Source organism: Sinocyclocheilus rhinocerous, unplaced genomic scaffold (assembly GCF_001515625.1).
Source record: "Sinocyclocheilus rhinocerous isolate Xijiao unplaced genomic scaffold, SAMN03320098_v1.1 scaffold19, whole genome shotgun sequence".
Classification (NCBI taxonomy): Eukaryota; Metazoa; Chordata; class Actinopteri; order Cypriniformes; family Cyprinidae; genus Sinocyclocheilus; species Sinocyclocheilus rhinocerous.
Genome location: NW_015638975.1, coordinates 2,231,024 through 2,249,982, shown reverse-complemented (window position 1 = coordinate 2,249,982; position 18,959 = coordinate 2,231,024). Strand labels below are relative to the sequence as shown.

At 36.7% G+C, this 18,959-nt stretch overlaps 2 protein-coding genes across 4 annotated transcripts in view; one reads left to right on the top strand and one right to left on the bottom strand.

The window, feature by feature from the left end:
* LOC107750543 (tubby protein homolog) overlaps window positions 1-10,138 on the top strand; it is a 117,420-nt gene extending 107,282 nt beyond the window's left edge. For both annotated transcript variants that reach the window (XM_016565977.1, XM_016565978.1), the window contains exons 5-12: window positions 575-751; window positions 1,350-1,471; window positions 3,591-3,782; window positions 5,138-5,250; window positions 5,722-5,836; window positions 6,089-6,187; window positions 6,539-6,710; window positions 7,860-10,138. In XM_016565977.1, the coding sequence (XP_016421463.1) occupies window positions 575-751; window positions 1,350-1,471; window positions 3,591-3,782; window positions 5,138-5,250; window positions 5,722-5,836; window positions 6,089-6,187; window positions 6,539-6,710; window positions 7,860-7,993 (1,124 nt within the window). In that variant the 3' untranslated portion in view covers window positions 7,994-10,138. The remainder of the gene's footprint in view (window positions 1-574; window positions 752-1,349; window positions 1,472-3,590; window positions 3,783-5,137; window positions 5,251-5,721; window positions 5,837-6,088; window positions 6,188-6,538; window positions 6,711-7,859) is intronic.
* A 633-nt stretch (window positions 10,139-10,771) lies between these two features.
* LOC107750649 (protein RIC-3-like) lies at window positions 10,772-14,515 on the bottom strand. 2 transcript variants are annotated; one of them, XM_016566141.1, is made up of 6 exons: window positions 14,283-14,515; window positions 13,701-13,909; window positions 13,201-13,279; window positions 12,600-12,687; window positions 11,885-12,027; window positions 10,772-11,801 (listed from the first exon to the last, which is right to left on the bottom strand). In XM_016566141.1, exons 1-6 carry the CDS (start codon window positions 14,416-14,418, stop codon window positions 11,245-11,247), a joined length of 1,212 nt encoding a protein of 403 aa, XP_016421627.1. In that variant the 5' UTR covers window positions 14,419-14,515; the 3' UTR covers window positions 10,772-11,244. The 2 variants fall into 2 exon arrangements, with proteins under 2 accessions (XP_016421627.1, XP_016421629.1); XM_016566143.1 differs by having other exon boundaries at window positions 14,301-14,515.
* Window positions 14,516-18,959: the final 4,444 nt, after the last annotated feature.

Sequence of the window (18,959 nt, the reverse complement as noted above, 5' to 3'; positions counted from 1 at the left end):
CAAAATACTGTTCTTTTTAGCAGCATCATATGACCCCTTTAATCCAGCAGGGATGCATTAAATGGATGAAAAGTAACAGTAAAGACATTTATCATGGTGCAAAACATTTCTATTTCTATTATATACTCTTCTTTTAAACTTTCTATTAATCAAAGAATCCTGAAAATATTAAGCCGCAAAAACTGTTTTCAACATTGATGATAATAAGATCCTGTGACACTGAAGACTAAAGTAAAGTGACTTGCTGTCACAGGAATAAATGACATTGTAAAATATTTTCACAATAATACTGCTTCTGTTGTATTTTTTAAACAAATAAATGCAGCCTTGGTGAGCATAAGAAGCTTTAGAAAACATTTAAAGAATCTAAATAATTCCAGACTTTTGACCGGTAGTGTTTGTCTCACAAAGGACCATCAAGTCTAATACTGCAGAGGGATTCATTCACTCATTAAGATTTGAATGTCTGTCTCCATATTTCCATGAAACGCCATTATTCTGTGACACCAACGTGGATGCAGGATGGTTGACGAAGTGGAGTTAACAGTGTTACTGTGTTGTGGTGGTACCACAGGAATTGATGGGCCCGCTGCCTTCCAGGATGAGGGTCAGGAGCTGGGCAACCAGATTCAGATCCTGACAGTGGGCCACTCACCTGCCCAGGAGAGCGAGGCAGAGGGCCAGGGTGAGGCAGTGGGCAACACACAGTCACAGGGCAAACAGGACCTACGGGTCACCATGCTGAAGAAAGGTACACCAGCGACAGTCCTCAGAGTAACGCAAACAAGAGCGGAGAGAGAGACAGATGGAGAGACCCCTACGATCTTGCCGATTAAGCCATGCAGATTTGCAGATTGTTCTTCAGTATTACTGATCGCCTAACATGCAAAACAACGTCATGTACAGTATCATCATCTGGTGACTAACACTTTGAGATCTACTTACATGCTATAGCATTCAGATTCAGTGTCTGCCTCTCTCTCCTCCTTCTGTGACATATTTGGATTAGATCATGTCTTTACTGTCTGCATGACTTATCAGAGCTGGTTAGAGCCGATCTGGACTGTGGACAATCATTTTGTCCTGTGCATCCCCTTTTTCTGCTAATTTGTTGAACAGATTAAAAGAGTGAAGTAAAAAAAAAAAAAAGTAATCTAAATGTACTCAGTTTGTTGTGTATGCGAAATTTCATGCCGTATGCTCTTTTGGCATCAGAGCGCAGTTATTTGCAGTGTTATTTGCACTGCATAATGCCTCTATGTTTGCTTTATGCCTGCTGCTGTTCTCTCCTCATGTTCTGCTATCGACACACTATTTGATTAGCACCTCAATATTTTTCTTGTTCAAAGGAATCTCCAGTAGCATGAACTTTGATGAAGACGATGATGAAGATGATTTGGTCAGCTCAAGTTCATCTCAGCTCAACAGCAACACAAGACCTGGATCTGCCACCAGCAAAAAGTCCAGCAAGGTAGACTACTTTCTCAGTAAAGACTTTTACAGTGTTACAAATGATTTCAACATTGATAATAAGAAATGTTTCTTGAAGACCAAATCAGCATATTAGACTTTCAGAAGTATAATGTGACACAGAAAACTGGAGTAATGGCTGCTGAAAATTCAGCTTTACCATCACAGAAAGAAGTTACATTTTAAAATGGCCCAAGTTCTATTAAATTGTAATAATATTTCACGATGTTACTGTTTTTATATTTTTGAATAAATAAATAAATGTGGCTTTGATGAGCATAAGAGACTTTTAAAAAAAAAATTAAAATATCTTAAATAGTAGTGTATTTTGTAATTGCTGGGGGAAAATGTGTGTGGTTTTTGTATTTTGTACAAAATATGTATTAAATAAAAATATAATATAGTAAAATATATAATATATAAATACAAAGTTTAAATTAAGCTAAAGCTAAGAAAGTACAATTTAGAGAAACGTTTCATTGTCCCTACCATATTAGATTTTTAAAGCATTAACTCTTAACTTTAAAATCCATTAAATGGAAGTAAAATTAAATTGCAATACACACATACATGACTCTGAACATCTGTACAGAGAATTTAATAAAGATTCAAATTATTATGTTAATGGGGTTGCAATCTAAGCATATGGTACTATATGCAAGTTGTGATAGGCCATGCTTAATATGTAAAACAATTTTTTTACAGTATAACAGAGGGTCACTGTTCCATACATCAAGCAGTCCTTGGCCTGCAAAAGGTTTAAGATCCTTGGATTAGATGCAGTTCTGCACCAATAAGATTCTGACTTACCCATCACACCTACAGAATATGATACATTGTCGACTGTATCTTTTGTTGATTCCCCAGCTAGCAGTTTTGCATAGTGCTGGTAAAGGTCACTTCTTATCCATTCCTGTCTATTCTGAGATGTTAAAATTGAAGGTTGACTGCTATTTTGAGTGGTCTATGTGTGTTAGCTCCAAATGTGATCGCCTCAGTGTCCAGTTGTGTTACATGTACAGTGCTGACACAAGCAGTCTGTGTATTGTCATGCTAGGATGTATTCCCTTGTGTCTACCTTGGCACAAAACCTGCAGTGCTGGAAATGGAGGGTCATAGTCCTGTTGTTTCCTATGGCAACAGTGAAATGATTACTTTCTTAAAATAACTTGATGGAAGCCGTGCCTGTTTGAAACCCCTGCTCTTACCACCGTCTCACTGGTGATCACAATGTACAGTGTTTTGTAGAAAATAAAAATGTATTAGTAGATAAGCCAATAGGGAGAATACCTGTAGTGTGACTGTAATATTTAATCTAAATTTATGTTGAAGAAGATTTTTTTCTTAATAATTCTTATGCTTTTATTAATAAAATTAATATTAATACTACATGGACATTTTAAAGATGTATTTATTTGTCACACTGCAGAAAAAAATGCAAAGAGAAATGCATTAAACTAAAATCTGTAAACTTTAAAGAAAAGGTGACCACTTATATCTTTATCTCGTATTTTTCACTTTTGCGTGGAAACCCCCCCCCAAAACAGTCAGTTCTCCAAGTTATTCCAGTAAACTAAAGTCGTGAAGTCTAAATCTAGCTGTTATTTATTTGGTTGTGTAGTGGCTCATCCATGTCTCTTGAGTCTGACCCGACTAACGTCATTGGGCTGCTTTGTTGCTCTTTAACATTTCAGTTTTAATCTCAGCTGCTTACATTTAAGACCACAGGGACGTTTGATTCATTTATGCTGGGTCCATCAGCTGAGTGCTCTAGTGGAAATACTTCTATTATACATTTTTATCATTGAATAAAAGCAAGCACATATGACCGTCTGCACAATGGAGTTCCCCTCACTTGACATTATACCTAGATTTAACTTTTTTAGGGCTAAAAAAAAAAACACAAAAACAAATCTACATTTACAAAAAGGTTATTTATTTATTTATTTTAAGTTTTTACCTCATTTTACAGTTACTTTGTTTTACAAAATGTATTGTTTTTTCCAGGTTTAAATAAAAATACATAATATACATAAATATGATTGTGTATTTGTAATAATCTACCGTGTAAATTTATAATTTGTTGGGATCGATCTCTATCTGCCTAATCAATGTGACAGGAGGCGACCTCAGCTTCCTCCCCATTGGCCAATGAACCATCCATCGACGTGGATGACCTGGAGGAGTTCACTCTCAGACCCGCACCCCAAGGGGTGACTGTGAAATGCCGGATCACACGGGATAAGAAGGGCATGGACAGGGGCATGTACCCCACTTACTACCTCCATCTGGAGAGAGAGGATGGCAAGAAGGTCAGGCACAACGAAACACTGATTATTTCCAGTTTTTCTAAAGAGTTTTGGCTTATTTGGAAGTCATCATTGTTGTGCCCCAGCAATCAAACCCAATCAGTGACACTCCATTGCTCTAATTTGCCGAAGGGCTTGAAATGATTGATTCTGATGAAAGGAACCAAATTTAGCCTGAAGGGAGATTTAGCTAAATGACAATTAACTATAATATTGCTGCTTGTCCTAAAAATATCAGGACTAAATCGTAAATCATATGTTAAAAACAATGTCTTATAGCCGTCTTATTTACCAAATAGAATAACACATACAGCATATAGCCAACTTCCCTATAAATGATATTTTCCCATAAACAACTATTAAAAACACACACACACACACACACACACACACACTGAAAAAATGGTTTTAAGTCAGTTATTTCTATCTTTTGCTGTACAGTAGTGTGTCAGGAGGAAATATCAGTTTATATTTCCAAACATTCATTTTGCCATTAATTGTAATAATCCAGTGAGATTTTTTGGAGAGTCTGTGCTCCACACAGTGATCTGATCTCATCATCATCCAGTCTGTCTGGAGAAACAGAACAAACTGAGACAGACTAAATCCAGAAGAACTGTGGAAACATCTCCAAGATGCTTCAAGAAACCTATCTGCAAAGCTACAGCACTGTTAAAAATTTTAGGCACTTGTGTAAAAATGCTGTAAAATGAGGATGCTATCCTGAACAAACTGAGACAGACTAAATCCAGAAGAACTGTGGCAAAGTCTCCAAAATGCTTCAAGAGACCTACCTGCAAAGCTACCTGAGAAACTATGTGCAAGTGCACCTATAGGGCAAAAGCTGCTTTAAACGCAAAGGATGGTCACACCAAACTTTGATTTAATTTAGTTAATAGAAGTTAATTGTTTTTCCACAAGTGCCTAAAACGTTTAACAGTACTGTAGCATTGCAGGTAGTTTTCTTGAAGCATCTTGGAGACGTTGCCACAGTTCTTCTGGATTTAGTCTGTCTCAGTTTGTTCTGTTTCTTCGTGTCATTCCAGACCGACTGGATGATGATGAGATCAGATCTCTGTGTGGAGCACTGGCTGCTGTCAGACAAAAATCTCACTGGATTATTACAATTAATGGCAAAATGAATGTCCCTACTGACACACTAAAGCAAAAGATAGAAGTAACTGACTTAAAACCATTTTTTTAGCTGGTGAAAATACTAGGGTTCTAATAATAGTTCTTTCTGGAAACATGGAAACACTGTCTCTGATTGTTTGTTTATGTCTCAATCTCTGTTGGATGTTTTTGATGTCAGTTTTGTGCTGCTGTTCGGCGACCAATTAAATTCTGTTATACATTAGGTTTTCCTTTTAGCCGGGAGGAAGAGAAAGAAGAGCAAAACATCCAATTACCTCATCTCCATCGACCCTACTGACCTATCACGAGGCGGCGAGAGCTTTATTGGCAAACTGAGGTATACTTAAGAATGATTCATTGTGTCGTGTGTTTCATAAGGTAGCGTAACTTAAATCAATGCTGTTCTTACAGACAAGAGGCATGTGTCTCTTTCTAAACATTCTAGAGGGACCTTTAATGAGTTTGTGTGCATGTGTGCACTGCTGAACCTATTTAAAACTGTAATTGGGTTCATTGCCTGTGTGCTGGAGTGTCCTCATTCATATGAGGAGAGAGCAACTGTGTGCATGCTGATGTCTGAATCTCATTACAGCTCGTTTAAAAACAAATTTTTATATTAAATGTGTTAAAATGCCATGTTTCGTATTGCTACTCAAAAAATTATTATTATTTTTTTTTTTTCTTTTGATTTTGGTGTGAAATAGCTATGGCCTGAACATGTTCTTGACAATCTTTGGGAGGTTCATCCCTTCGCTGTGCCACGATGGAAACTTCATTGTATGAATTTCATCCGCTGTCATCCCCACAGATCGAACCTTATGGGTACCAAGTTTACGGTATATGACAGCGGTGTGAACCCAGTCAAGACCACCTCCAGCCTAGAAGCAGGGAATCTAAGACAGGAGCTTGCCGCAATCTGCTACGTGAGTTCGTGAGCATGATCTCGGTCAATGGCCAGCACAGAGCCAGCACCCAGCCCTTAAGGGCACTACGTCTTAAAGCCACAAGCAACGATGAGCCAAGCCTGACCTCTGCTGGTTGTTTTTACACATAGCAATACCACTGATGAAGGAAAAACAGGAAATTAAATGCTTGTGTAGATGAATGATTTCTAAGAATTCCTCTTCAGTATGTTGATGTGCGAGTAATTCGGATGTTTGTGTTCTGTTGCGCAGGAAACTAATGTTTTAGGGTTCAAGGGGCCTCGAAAGATGAGTGTCATTATTCCTGGAATGAACATGGACCATGAAAGAGTCTCCATAAGGCCTCGAAATGTGAGTGCAAGGCTGTTTAGGATAGCATAAATGCAGCATGTTGGCCTGTTTGTGCATACATAGCTAGAATATCAAAAGGGTAATTGTAGTTCTCAAAATAAAATAAGAAGAAGCTGTTCAAATGTGCATGTGATATCATATTGAAGTTTTTAAACTAATTTTTACATAAATTTTTTCCAGTTTGTTAATTTACGTGTGTCATTTGTGTTACATGAGCAGTAAAATACTAGGTAATGTATGTCTTATGTAAAACATTAGTATGAGGCAACGAATATCCCTTGACCTATATTTTATATACAAATGTTGCTCTAATGGAAAGCTAATCCCCCACATCTGTCTATTGTTTTGCAGGACCATGAGTCTCTACTGGCTCGATGGCAGAACAAAAGCACTGAGAGTGTGATAGAGCTTCACAACAAGACGCCTGTGTGGAACGATGATACGCAATCATATGTGCTCAACTTCCATGGCAGGGTCACCCAAGCATCTGTCAAAAATTTTCAGATCATTCATGACAATGACCGTGAGTTCTAAGTTCAAAATCTTAGTTTTGTGTACTATTTGGTTTGCATTGTGAATGCAAGGAAAAATTGTTATTTCGGAACAATATCAATGTTTAAATGTAGTGAATGAATTAAAATCCATCTGTAGTGGAATATATATATTGGTATAACATTTTATTTATATGGATATAAATGGATATATAACATTTGATTTTTAGATTTTAATTCAATTCTTTTGTAAAATTATTAAAATTTTCATTTTAAATATAGTCCATTAAGTAATGTGTATATAAACAAGTGCCATTTATTTAGAAGAAATGTAGCATAAAAACACTTTTCAATCAAAATGAAGTCTGTTAACTTTCAATATATAAACCAATTAATATATTGTTCAAAACAGAGTCAAAAAGTCTGATTGTCAAACATTGTGGAACATGTTATTTTGATGAACTACAACCAATGGTTATTCTGCTAGTGTGACAGGAATAGTTCACCCAAAATTGAAAATTTTGTCATCATTTACCTGTTTAAGTAAACCTATAACCTATATAAACCTGTATAAGTTTAATTCTTATGTTGAACATTAAAAAAAATATATATATATATATATTTTGAAATGTTTTGAATAATCAAACAGTTGTTGGTCCCCATTGACTTCCATAGTACGGAAAAAAGTACTTTGGAAGTCAATTGGCACCATCAAATGTTTGATTACCAGCATTCTTCAAAATATCTTCTTTTATGTTCAACATAAGAAAGAAACTCATACAGGAACGACATAAGGGTGAGTAAATGATGACAAAATGTTCATTGTTCGATGAGCTATCCCTTGAACACAAGGGGAACTGACATCATACATCTATCTGAAATTACCTTGAGACCAGATGGTTAGAAATAATAGAAAAAGTGACCTAGAAAATTGATGTTAGTTCTGAGAAAGGCTCTAGCATCATTTGTTTGCCAAAGCCACTTAGTTCAATATTTTGCATGTAATGCAATGAAAATCTGACATATTAAAGTGTTACTTTAGTGTCCAAAATTGTCCAAACACTTTTTAGGCACTAAACATGGAACGTACTGTATATCACATACTCGAGATGGATTTTATTTTAGAAACAGTTTGTTTTGTCTGTACTCTCATCCCTGTATTCTCTCTTTCGTGTATGCAGCGGATTACATTGTGATGCAGTTTGGTCGTGTGGCAGAGGACGTCTTCACAATGGACTACAACTACCCCATGTGTGCCCTGCAGGCGTTTGCTATTGCTCTGTCCAGTTTTGACAGCAAGCTAGCCTGTGAGTAACTCATCTCTCTCTGCCAGCCACAAGCTCAAAAGGACCCAGCCAGACTGCTTTACAATCCCAATCACTGAGTAAAGGGCTGCAGTGAACTCCAAAGCAGCAGGGTCCCTCTCTCAAGATCCTCCTTTGGAGGCATGAATGCGTATTGAGTTTGTCTTCTTGTGTGAATGTGCGTGAGCAAAGTGGCATTTCCGCTTTTTTAAAAAAGGGCATCACAGTTGGGGGAAAGCACAAAGACTTCAAAGCTCAAACTGGGAAGATTAATAAGAAGAGGATGCATTCATTTGAATCGACAGTCAAAAATCTCCTACTCGCTTTCTTTACTTAACCGTCAAGGTAAAACTAACATTTTGCTAATGTTAAAAGAAGGATCTTTTACAGTAGTACTTTTGTCCCTAAGATTAAAAACGATCGTTTCATTTTTCCATGGTCATAATTCTAAAAGAATTAATGTTCACTAACCAATCAATTATGAGTTTTCACAAGAAATATAACATGTAGCTGTGATATAACAGTTTGGGTATTTGATTTAATGGACTTTTGTAAATGACTTTCATATGTGACATTTCTTCAGTTATACATGTCACTTGTGTCATTCATCATGCCATTTAAATATGTAACGTATCAATTCATGCTTCACAAGGACTCCAAAGCCAGTATGAAGTATGACAGTCTGACATATTTAACCACTATTTATGTATTTATAGATTTCCATACCATCTGCTGATTGTGTCTTACCCCATAATTCACTGTGTTTCAAGCACAAAGCTTGACCAAGGTGCCTTCACATTCGAGCTTTTGGTGCGGATTTCCTACAATTCAACTGATGAATGTGTGACAATTCCACAAAATAGATGTAATCATTATGACTTTGTGTCCTCCTGGATGGTTTACATACAGATTTAAGAGGACATGAGATCCAAAAATGGCTTTTATATCATTAGAACAAACCAAAATGAATGGTTTACCATATCCAGGTCCACACCAGTAGCTCTAGTGTGAAAGCACCTGAAGTCCTACATGGTGGAAGAAGTGTGTACTAAGTCATTTTACGTGAGGGTCAATATCAGGGTAAGTACATTATCATCTCATACTGACCCGCTACGTTTGTAGGGGAATGTACTGAGCACTTTATTTAGAGATTAATGGTGGAAAGCTGTAAATATCGTGCCTTTGGACGAAACACTTGTGATGCTTGAAGTTGGTAAGATGCTACATTGTTTTCTTCAGCCAGTGTTGTTTGTCATGCAGGTCTTTTTAAGCTTCTGTCTTTGTTCTTGAAAACAACCTGTATTTTTCCAGTATACTAGACTGTAGCTTTCCAGAAAGATCAGCTTTAGTTTCCTGCTTGTGGAGTAGCTGATTTTCCAGAACAGAGTCACTACAGTGAGTAAGTACGTTTACATGCACTTTTAAAATTTTGATTTCTGTCTGCCTACATTAATAATTTGTCATGGAAACACTTTAGTCCAGTTGAAATTGCACTGGTCAGATGTTGCAAAGTTTGACTACCAGAACTTGATAAAGGGATTGAAGCTTGATTATAACTGTGCATGTAAACATACTCAGCAACACAGTTTGTTCAAGTCATCTATGAAATCTGCTGCATGAGGGTAGTTGTGAAAATGGGGAATAAACAAAGCGTCCAAGTGGAATTTACACAAAACTCAAATCATCATCTTTAATTGTACTATAGCTTGTACACTTCTGTCTTTGCTAAACAGTGCTCCTGATTAATGAAGAAAGGAAATAAGTGAAGTTGTATTATCAGTGTGGCAATTTAGTTAAAAAAAAATCTTGATACAAAAACCTGCTGTACTTTAAAGCCAAACTATTCTTTAAAGTGTTGTAGAAATCTTCAGATGGCCACACAGATTTACTAGATCTGCTCTATAATGCATTAGCATGATTTGTAGTTTTATTTTTATCTTACTATTTTTCATTTCAGTCAAATGTCACAGCAAAGTCTTCAAAAATGTTGTCATTGTCTAAAATCTAGAACGTTAATGTTGAATGAATGTGTTTTTAAGAAATTAATCTATCATAATTGTGTTTCCTGCTGAGAGCCCCTTTGGTTTAATGTGAAAAATTTATGTTTGTTTCCATCACACAGAACATTCTTAATTGCACAACACTGCATTTTAAGTTAAAAATAATATTTAGAATGTTAGTTTTTCTTCATCCAAGATAAAGGCATGAAGTGTGATGCAAATGGCTTACCTTTTTTGTTACTATTCTTGTCATAGATATGTTGTGACTTTAGACATTACGTTCTGAAACATATCTTTCCCCCAGAAAAATATTTTTAATATTACGTTTTTTTTTTTTTAGAAAATAATATATATATATTAAATTCTTTAGCGAAACTGCAAAGAAATCTGTGTAAATTTGTTAATAACTGCCTTGCGAAACCATTCCAGCACTTTCTATACTTTATGTAATGCTCTAACATTTTGGGTTTGCTCTAAATGGTTAAAAACACTGAAAATGTATTTTCAGTATGCTATTTTTTATTGTTTAAAAAAAAAATCACCACTCTTGTGTTAAAGTGATAATGTATAACTGTTATGTCACACTGTTTTGTAAAATGTGTACATTGGTCAATATACAGTGTTTGTATACAGTACTCAAGATTTGAAAAAAAATAAAATAAATCTGAACATGAATTTTCGAATCTCAAATATTTAAGATGAAATCATTGCATTTGTGGTAAAGTAATTCAATGCTCATGAAATAATGTTCACAAAAAGCTACTTCTGTTTGTAAATGTTTTATTGGCAAAGATTTTCTTTGGAAAAAGGGTCTTAAAAGTGCCTATTTTTGACACAACATACTCTAAAATGTTCTCTAGCTTCTTCTTGGAATCAGATTAATGAAATCTTAGAAAAGCCTAAATGGTTACAGAGAAACTGTTTGCTTAAGCGAAGCAAGAAAGATTCACAGTAAGGTATGTTGAACTAGAGGGTATTCGAACAGAAGACTATTGTTTTTTTGACAAGCTCGTCACTTCTTCAACCTTTTGTTTCTTGTGACGCATTCTAAGAGTCCCAGAGGCTTGAGCTTTGGGAGACTCTGACTTGTTTGAGATGACGATTACCTCAGGTTGGTACGTTTGTAGGAAGTCAATGAGGTCTACTTCCTGTTCCTCAGGATCACATTCCACTTCATCATTGAATCCCAGGCTCTCAGCCTCCATTAGGGGATCCTCCTCCTCTGTCTCACCCTGCCCATCTTCATTACGTAGATCTTCCTCCTATTCTTCTTCACAGTCTTCATCATCACCATTTTCTTCCTCTTCATTCCCTTCATCATCATCGTCCTCCTCTTCTTCTCCATCGTGTTCTTCCTCCTCTTCCTCATACTTGCAGCCAACAGCTCCACCCTTTGGATAATGGAAGACGTGTCTGTGATCACTAAAAGTGATTTGTCGTCTTCTGCTTGGTTTCTGTTCCTCTTCTTTTTCACCTGAGTACTCAAGTTTCTCATCATCCTCATCAATACTTTTAGGAAGACAGGGCTGGTCTTCTCCAATCTCATCCTCATCTTCCTCCTCCTCCTCCTCATCTTCTTCCTCTTCATATTCCTCTTCATCTTTGTCATCCTCTTCTTTTTCTCCCTCATTATTCTCCTCTTTCACCTCCTCATTAGTACACGCACCATCAGGCTCATCCTCCTCCTCTTCTTCCTTCATTCTCTCAGCAAGCTCCTCTGCTGTGGGTATGACTTGGTCTGGTTCTTCAAGTATAACACTAGGAAATCTGCGTCTGCGGGAGGGCATGTCAAACTCTGGATAGGTCTCCTCTGGATAGCCTTGGGAAGCAGTGAATAAAATTAAATTCAAGGGCCAAGAAACTGAAACAGCAGTGGACACAACACAAAGCCATGAGGTATACCTTCCCAATCTGCAGTGTAAGGGGCCTCCTCGGCCTCCTCCTCCGGCGAGGCTCCCTCTCGCAACTGTCTCTCTCGCATCATTTGGGTGATCTCCAACTGTTTGAGCTTTCTCTCCTCACGCCTCCGTGTGCCCCTGCGTGACCTGAAGTCAGAGCAAGCGATGAGTCAGAAACTGATTTGTAACAGAAAAACAGATCAGTGATTTGTTACAGAAAAGTAACAAATTGCAACCACTGCTAGAACACATACACATTTCTCGATCATCATGAAGCTGCAAATCATTAAACAGACCTCTGTTATTGCTCATTATTTTAAAAAGAAATTAAAAGGTCACAAAGGTAAAGCTAGTAAAACTTAAAGCAAACCACCAATGGTGTTGTGCAGGGTCAAATACCTGTCAACTAATTACATACTAAAAATAGAAAAGGAAACAGAAAAAGTTCCTTAGGAGAAAATTGATCTATGTTATGTGAATATAAAAAAACATTTTTTAAATATTTACATTTATGCATTTGGAAGATCCTTTTATCCAATGCGACTTACATAGCATTCCAGGCATGCATTTGAGCAGTTTATGCATTTCCTGGGAAACGTAATGCTGTGAACTAGCACTTTTCCTTTTGGATTCCATTCGAAGTGGCGTGCAGATCATGTCAGTGCTCTTTGATCAGTAAGATACTGGATGGTGCAAGGAGAGAAATATGATCTGATTACCTGGCAGATGGGTGGACAACTTTAGATATTCTCTTTTCTCTGGCTTTTTCACTCATTCTGGCCTGCATCTGCACCAGCTGACAAGTAGCTGTCGGAGACAATTGAATGAGGTTAAGAATCATATTAGATACAGATTCACTGAAACATGTGGAGGCCACACTTTGTAGTTTCATTTTAATCAAAGTTTGAGCTTTTCATACACATGCTGTACAGGGAGTGAGTGCAGTGCTGATGCTCTATCAGTTGCTCCCTCCACCCTTTGGCATCCATTTGATGAATAGAGCTAAACCTCTTACTACTGATACAAAAGACATGCAGTTAATTGGTATCAGGAGCTGCTAGGCATATAAAACATTACTTTTGATTGCTAATCCGGGTTGAACAAAAGGCAAAGTACAAAGCTTGCCAGGTCTGGGACAGGATCTTAATCTGGAGTTGCATGTGGTTTAGATACTGAAATGCCGAGAATGCATGCAATAAGAGCAAAACAGAAATGTGATTTAAAAAAAGTCACAATTTGAAAATATGGTGCCATTAAGATGAGCATCTTTATTAGGTATATAATGTTGTACAACTAGGGTTGATGTATATGCGAACTCACGCATCTCTTCAAATGTGTATTCTGACTGCAGTATAGGGAATCTGCACCCTTGTTGATGAGGTTTGTCCTTAGAGGTCAGCTGTTGAAAGATCAAAGTAAGCATCAGTGATTGATGAAAGCAGATATATGATTCTTATATATATATATATATATATATATATATATATATATACAGTACACTGTGTATGTGTGTGTTTTCTGAAGGATCATGTGACCCTGAAAATTGAAGTAATGGCTGCTGAAAATTAATCTTTGCATCACATTTTAAAATAAATTAAAATACAAAACAGTTCTTTTAAATTGTAATAACATTTAACAATAGTAATGTTTTTGCATGTTTGATCAAATAAATGCAAAAACATTAACAATCTAATTAAGCCCAAACTTTTGAACATTTCTGTATACATTAAAGCACGTTAGATATTTTCTCTAGGGAAATTATTATTACAGGAGAGGTGCTGAACAGAGCAGCTTTCCAAATAGCTTCTGATAAGACTCACTTTAAAGAACAAGTAGATGATATAAAGGAAGATGCCAAAGCCATAGACGGGGATGACCTGGCCCAGGAGATTTAGCTTGCCAACACCTTTGGCTCTGGCAATGGCCTCTGGGTTGTAATGCTTGATGTAATGAGAGTCTGTGTCCCAGTGATCATGATCTTCAGAGAATGAATGTCTGTGTCGTGGGGGAGGAAAATGTCCTGGTCCAACTTTAAAAATAAATAAGTGAATACAATAATTGTATAGAGATTGCACTAAAAAGAGCAATTCCTAGTCCATTTTCTGTATAAAAATTCAGTAACCAGTGTTTTTCAAAAATACGAAATACAAAAATAAACGAAATTAAACAAAATGACAAAAATGAAAACTCCTTATAATGTTTTAATGATCCCGTGTTATTATTATTATTTTTATGGTTACTGTGTTAAGTTTTTTAAAGATGTAAGAATGAATAAGGATAGATTTGTTTTGGAATCTGTTTTATGAAGCCACACACGGGGAGCTGGTAGAGGTTAACAGGGGGTCTGAGCACATAGATCACAGGGATGGTCAAATCAGCACTGACATTAAATGAGGGATTACATTTTTGTCTCATCTTACCCTCCGACTGCACTGTTTCTTTCTTCACTCTGGGTAAAAATAATTTAGGTAGGAATAAAGACATGCAGAGGACGATGCAAGAGATGAAGGTGATCTTCTGACATGTTGAAACAGCCATATCGATACGACAGAGATAAGAGACGCTGTAGAACAAACGGTGACAAGCGTCAACATCACGACATCACTTTTACGAAATTTCCTGTTGATTCGCTGAAGCGGAAATGACTGGAAACATTAATCCGCCTTCCGGCTGAGATTAGACTGATGACACATTAAATCAACTCCCTCAGAATCATCAATCATATTCGTGGCCTGTTATTAACCTGTTTTATGAGATAATTTAGTCTTTTACTCATTATTGTAATTTGATCGGTGCCCTTACATGAACACAGAAGATTTATCATATATATCCATAAGACATTTCAAATTTACATTCCACAGTGTTTGCATAACGCAACTAATGATAGGCTATTATTATTATTATTATGTATTTTTTTTATTGTTGATGTTTATGATGATTGCGATGATGTCGTGTTCTTGTTGTTATTGTTATTCAACTATTAGTCCAGTAGATGGCAGTGCTGTCGTGAGTATAGCGCTCATGAGGCCTCATTAAAAGCCTTTTATTGAGATCTCAACTACACTACAGATATTCGATTCTATGAGGGAATTCTCAGAACTTTTGTATACGTTGTGGACAGTTTGTGTCTCCATAGGATTTAGTTAATAAAACAATAATAATTAATAACATTTAAATGAATGAATAAAACTATTAATTTGATATAAAATGTATGTCCTAAAGTGTAACATACATGAGTTAATGTCATGCATATATATATATATATATATATATATATATATATATATATATATATATATATTTGTCACCATATTGCATCTCTGTGCATAGTGCATGATCTACTGAATTATTAAATTATTATTTATTTGTATTACATTATTATGTATAATATTAATTTTTACATTTTAATGTAATGTACGTATATCAAAAAATTTAACTGACTTAACCCATGTTCTATATATATTTAATAAAATGCATTTATAGGATATTTAAGATACTATACTGAGTATTTTCCTACTATTTACATTGAACCAGTCATGAAAAGGCTACACAGTCATTTCCATTTTTATGTTAATTTATTTATTTATTTTTTATCCATTCATGGTCCTCTCTAAAACCTTTGAGCGCATATCATGGTCTACCTTGGTGTGAAAATACCTTGTTGCTAAGCTAAATAAATATTCATATTCATTTGCATTTCCAATAATTCCTAATTAAAGTTCTGAATTTTACCACATGCCGTTTTAATGAGCACATTGGGAAAAAAAACATTTCCAGTTTTCAAAGAAATTGAGGAAATTGAGAAGTGAATTGGTCCTTAAGTTCGGCATGGTGATGTAATGCGAATGTACATGTGTGTTCAAACTCTTCCTCTAGGCCAGCTCATCTTTTATCTGTTTACTGAGCTGCTCTGTTATCACCGTTTTAACTACCTAATTATTCTTCATTAGGCTCAATTTAAGTACAACGGATGCACTGCCACAAAAGTTGCACTGTGCCTGACACCTCATAGAAACACAAAAGGCCTGTGCAGAAAGTTGCCTTTTTATGTAAAAAAAAAAAAAAAATGTTTTGTCTGCTTTTGTATGAAAGTCTTAGGGCTCATATTGTTTATGCTAAAAGCAAAATATGCCATTGACTCTTATGAAATGCTTGTGCCCCTCATGTGAGCGATAGATTCACATACATGGCAATCAACAAACCTTCACCAAACAAAATTGCTTTCAGAAATAGCAATTGTTTTCTTTCTCTATATTCATGCAAGTGATTTGTTGTGCAATGTCACCTTACTCTGTGCTGGCGGACCAGGTTCGCATCGAACCCCTTTTTGCTCTCTCTCTCTTTCTGGCTCTGTCTAAATCAGTCAATTTATTTCCAAATTGCAAGTTGAGTGTGGGAGCAAGGGCTTCTTTCACTGCTGGGGTGAAATATTAAATCAATGCACACTCCCATATATCGAGTGGGCTTTAATTTTTATTTAATATTGATGGGAATGAAGCTGGCTTTGAGTGTCGTGAAGGACATACTGTTACAAATCCAGGGGCCTTTATATTCATGGAGGAGAGACAGTGATGGTGAGTGAATGTGCTGGATTAATGCGGACCTGAGGAAGCTTGGCTGTGTGAGTCAGGCCTTGAGACACCGGCCAGTTGTCATACTCCATTTGTTACCATGAGGAGAGCAGGACGCCACATATGAGACATTGAATAATCTGGTACTGAGATATTATCAGACGGATGCTCAAATGTAGTTTAATAATTAATATCTGAGTTCAAATGCTTGCCAGACCTTCAACCTGTCTTCATACTGTGGAATGGGGAAGTGATGCCGGACGTGTGTGTGTGTGTGTGAGCGTGTAAAAGTAAAGCATAACTGGACAGTGTTGTGAATGTGTTGATGATGTATTATGCGGTGAAGAGAGGCAGCAGATGGAGATCCTGATTAAGGCTGAAAAGCAGTGTAAATAGTAATCTGACCTGTAGCTGCGCCGTGCGTGTGGGAAAGCAGCTTGGGCCACGGCCAGAGAGCACTGATGTCCTACCAGCACAAGACAACACATTACTTGCTGCTGCTCCCCTGACTCAGCCAGAGTTCGAGGGGTCAAAGGTCAAAATGCATCAATGATTTTTGGCAAATGTTGTTGCTTTCAAACACCTAGTTATAAACTCTATTAGAATAATGTTTTGTAAATTTTATCCTCCAAGCATCACATTTTTGCAAAGCTCTTTTAGATAAACAAGTGAACACAATAGAACAACTGGCATACACTTCAGGCCAGCTTCATTTATATTATTCAATTAATGGAAGGTTGAACCGTGTTCTCATACATTAATCATTTAACAGATTCATTTTTCTGAAGAGACTTACAAATGAGGACAATCAAACAACAAAAGAGCAACAATATTTAAGCGCTGTGACAAGATAGTCTAACACATACACATAGTACACATAGCAAGTTTTTATAATAAATAAAAATAATTTTAAAAAGTAAAAAAAAAAAAAAAAAAAAGATCAGATAGAGCTAGTGTTAGAGGGTCAAGTTACTATAATTTTTTATAATAATTAATAAGAAAACAAGTAGTTGGAATAAAAAAAAGAATAGAGAACACCAGTGTTAGAGAGTTTTTTATACTAACTAAAAATAAAAACAAGTAGATATAATAGAAATAGAATAGAGAGTGCCAGTGTTAGAGGGTCAAGTGTAGATGGAAGAGATGTGTCTTTAGCCGTTTCTTGAAGATGGCAAAAGACTGCTTGGACTGAGTTGGAACAGTTAAGGTAGAAGTCTGTGCAAGTGATTTTGTGCCTTTTTGGGATGACCGTTCACCTGCAGAATGATATTAATCACAATAAATATCACAATATTTGTTGGACAAAACAATAGTTTGGTATGTTTTGCGCACACACACACACACACACACACATATATATATACATATATATATATATATATATATATATTAGGGCTGGTCCGAATACCGTTTTTTGAGCTTCGAAGCTTCGGTAGTAATCAACACCGAATATTCAAAGCTTTGGAGGGAGGGGGCTGAACATATTCTTCTCCCTAATAAAGGCAGGAATATCTGTGTGTCTGTCTGTCTGTCTGTTTGCATTTTTATGTCGTCAAGATGAACCGTTCATCCAATCGACTTCACGCGTGGCGGGTGTGTTGCTGCGGACCCAAGGGAGTGCAGTGTCGCATTTTGGTGCAATATGGACACGCGACACTTCGGAATTAATAAACTTTTAATGGCAGGGCTTATATGCTCCGAGAACGGACACTGCACTAGTGATACAAAACACACAGGTCTGTTAAGAGCAATACTTTTAAAACAGAAAATTTTTTTTAGGGCTGGGCTACTGTACGTTTTTTTATGACTGCCATATTCACAAGTATTTTCCAAGCAAATTAAGTGCACGGTTTTATCATGTGTAAAATTACTGATTAATATGGCGGATAAAAGCAGCTAGTTTTTTTTACACCAACAATATACTATAGGCGTACTACTTACAGAACTTTTACAGATTTTTCAAACTTGATGTGCTGTTGTGGTAGGCCAGTTTCAAATAGCATAGTTGGCACACTGCCTTTGTCTTGTCCTCACTCAATTTGCGGCAAGACACGGCTGCTGGATCCTCGGTGGCGAAGTATTCTGTTACGGATGGAAGGATACGAGAAGGCAGGGTCGGATCCAAGTGCAGCTTTAATGTCACAGCGAAGTCAAACAAAGGCAGTAGGTCAAAACACAGGAACAGACAGACTAGACGCAGGCTCAGGAATCGCTAGGCACGGCGCCATAGCGAACAGCTGGTTCAGCTGATAGAAGCTTTGATCTCAAACAGCAGGGGGGAAATGACATTATTTAAGGTGCCTCACCAGCACGACACTGCAGCACAGCGAGAGATGCGCTGTGAAATTGCAGGTTCAGTTGCACATGGTTAAAATGCCGGACACACATACTTGTGCATAAACACACAGACAAGCACATTAGCAGAAACCCACCCACAGGCGAGTCGGCATCACAAGCACACACATGCCTCACTGTGAGGAATGTAAATGCTTCAAATACATGTGGACT

What these genes read in the sequence shown, in the direction of transcription:
- LOC107750649 (XM_016566141.1), bottom strand. Translation starts at nt 14,418, where the DNA reads ATGGCTGTTTCAACATGTCAGAAGATCACCTTCATCTCTTGCATCGTC. An exon ending in GTTGTCCACCCATCTGCCAG is followed by an intron (nt 12,028 to 12,599) that starts GTAATCAGATCA and finishes CTCTGACTTCAG; the next exon opens with GTCACGCAGGGGCACACGGA. An exon ending in TTACACTGCAGATTGGGAAG is followed by an intron (nt 11,802 to 11,884) that starts GTATACCTCATG and finishes CTGCTTCCCAAG; the next exon opens with GCTATCCAGAGGAGACCTAT.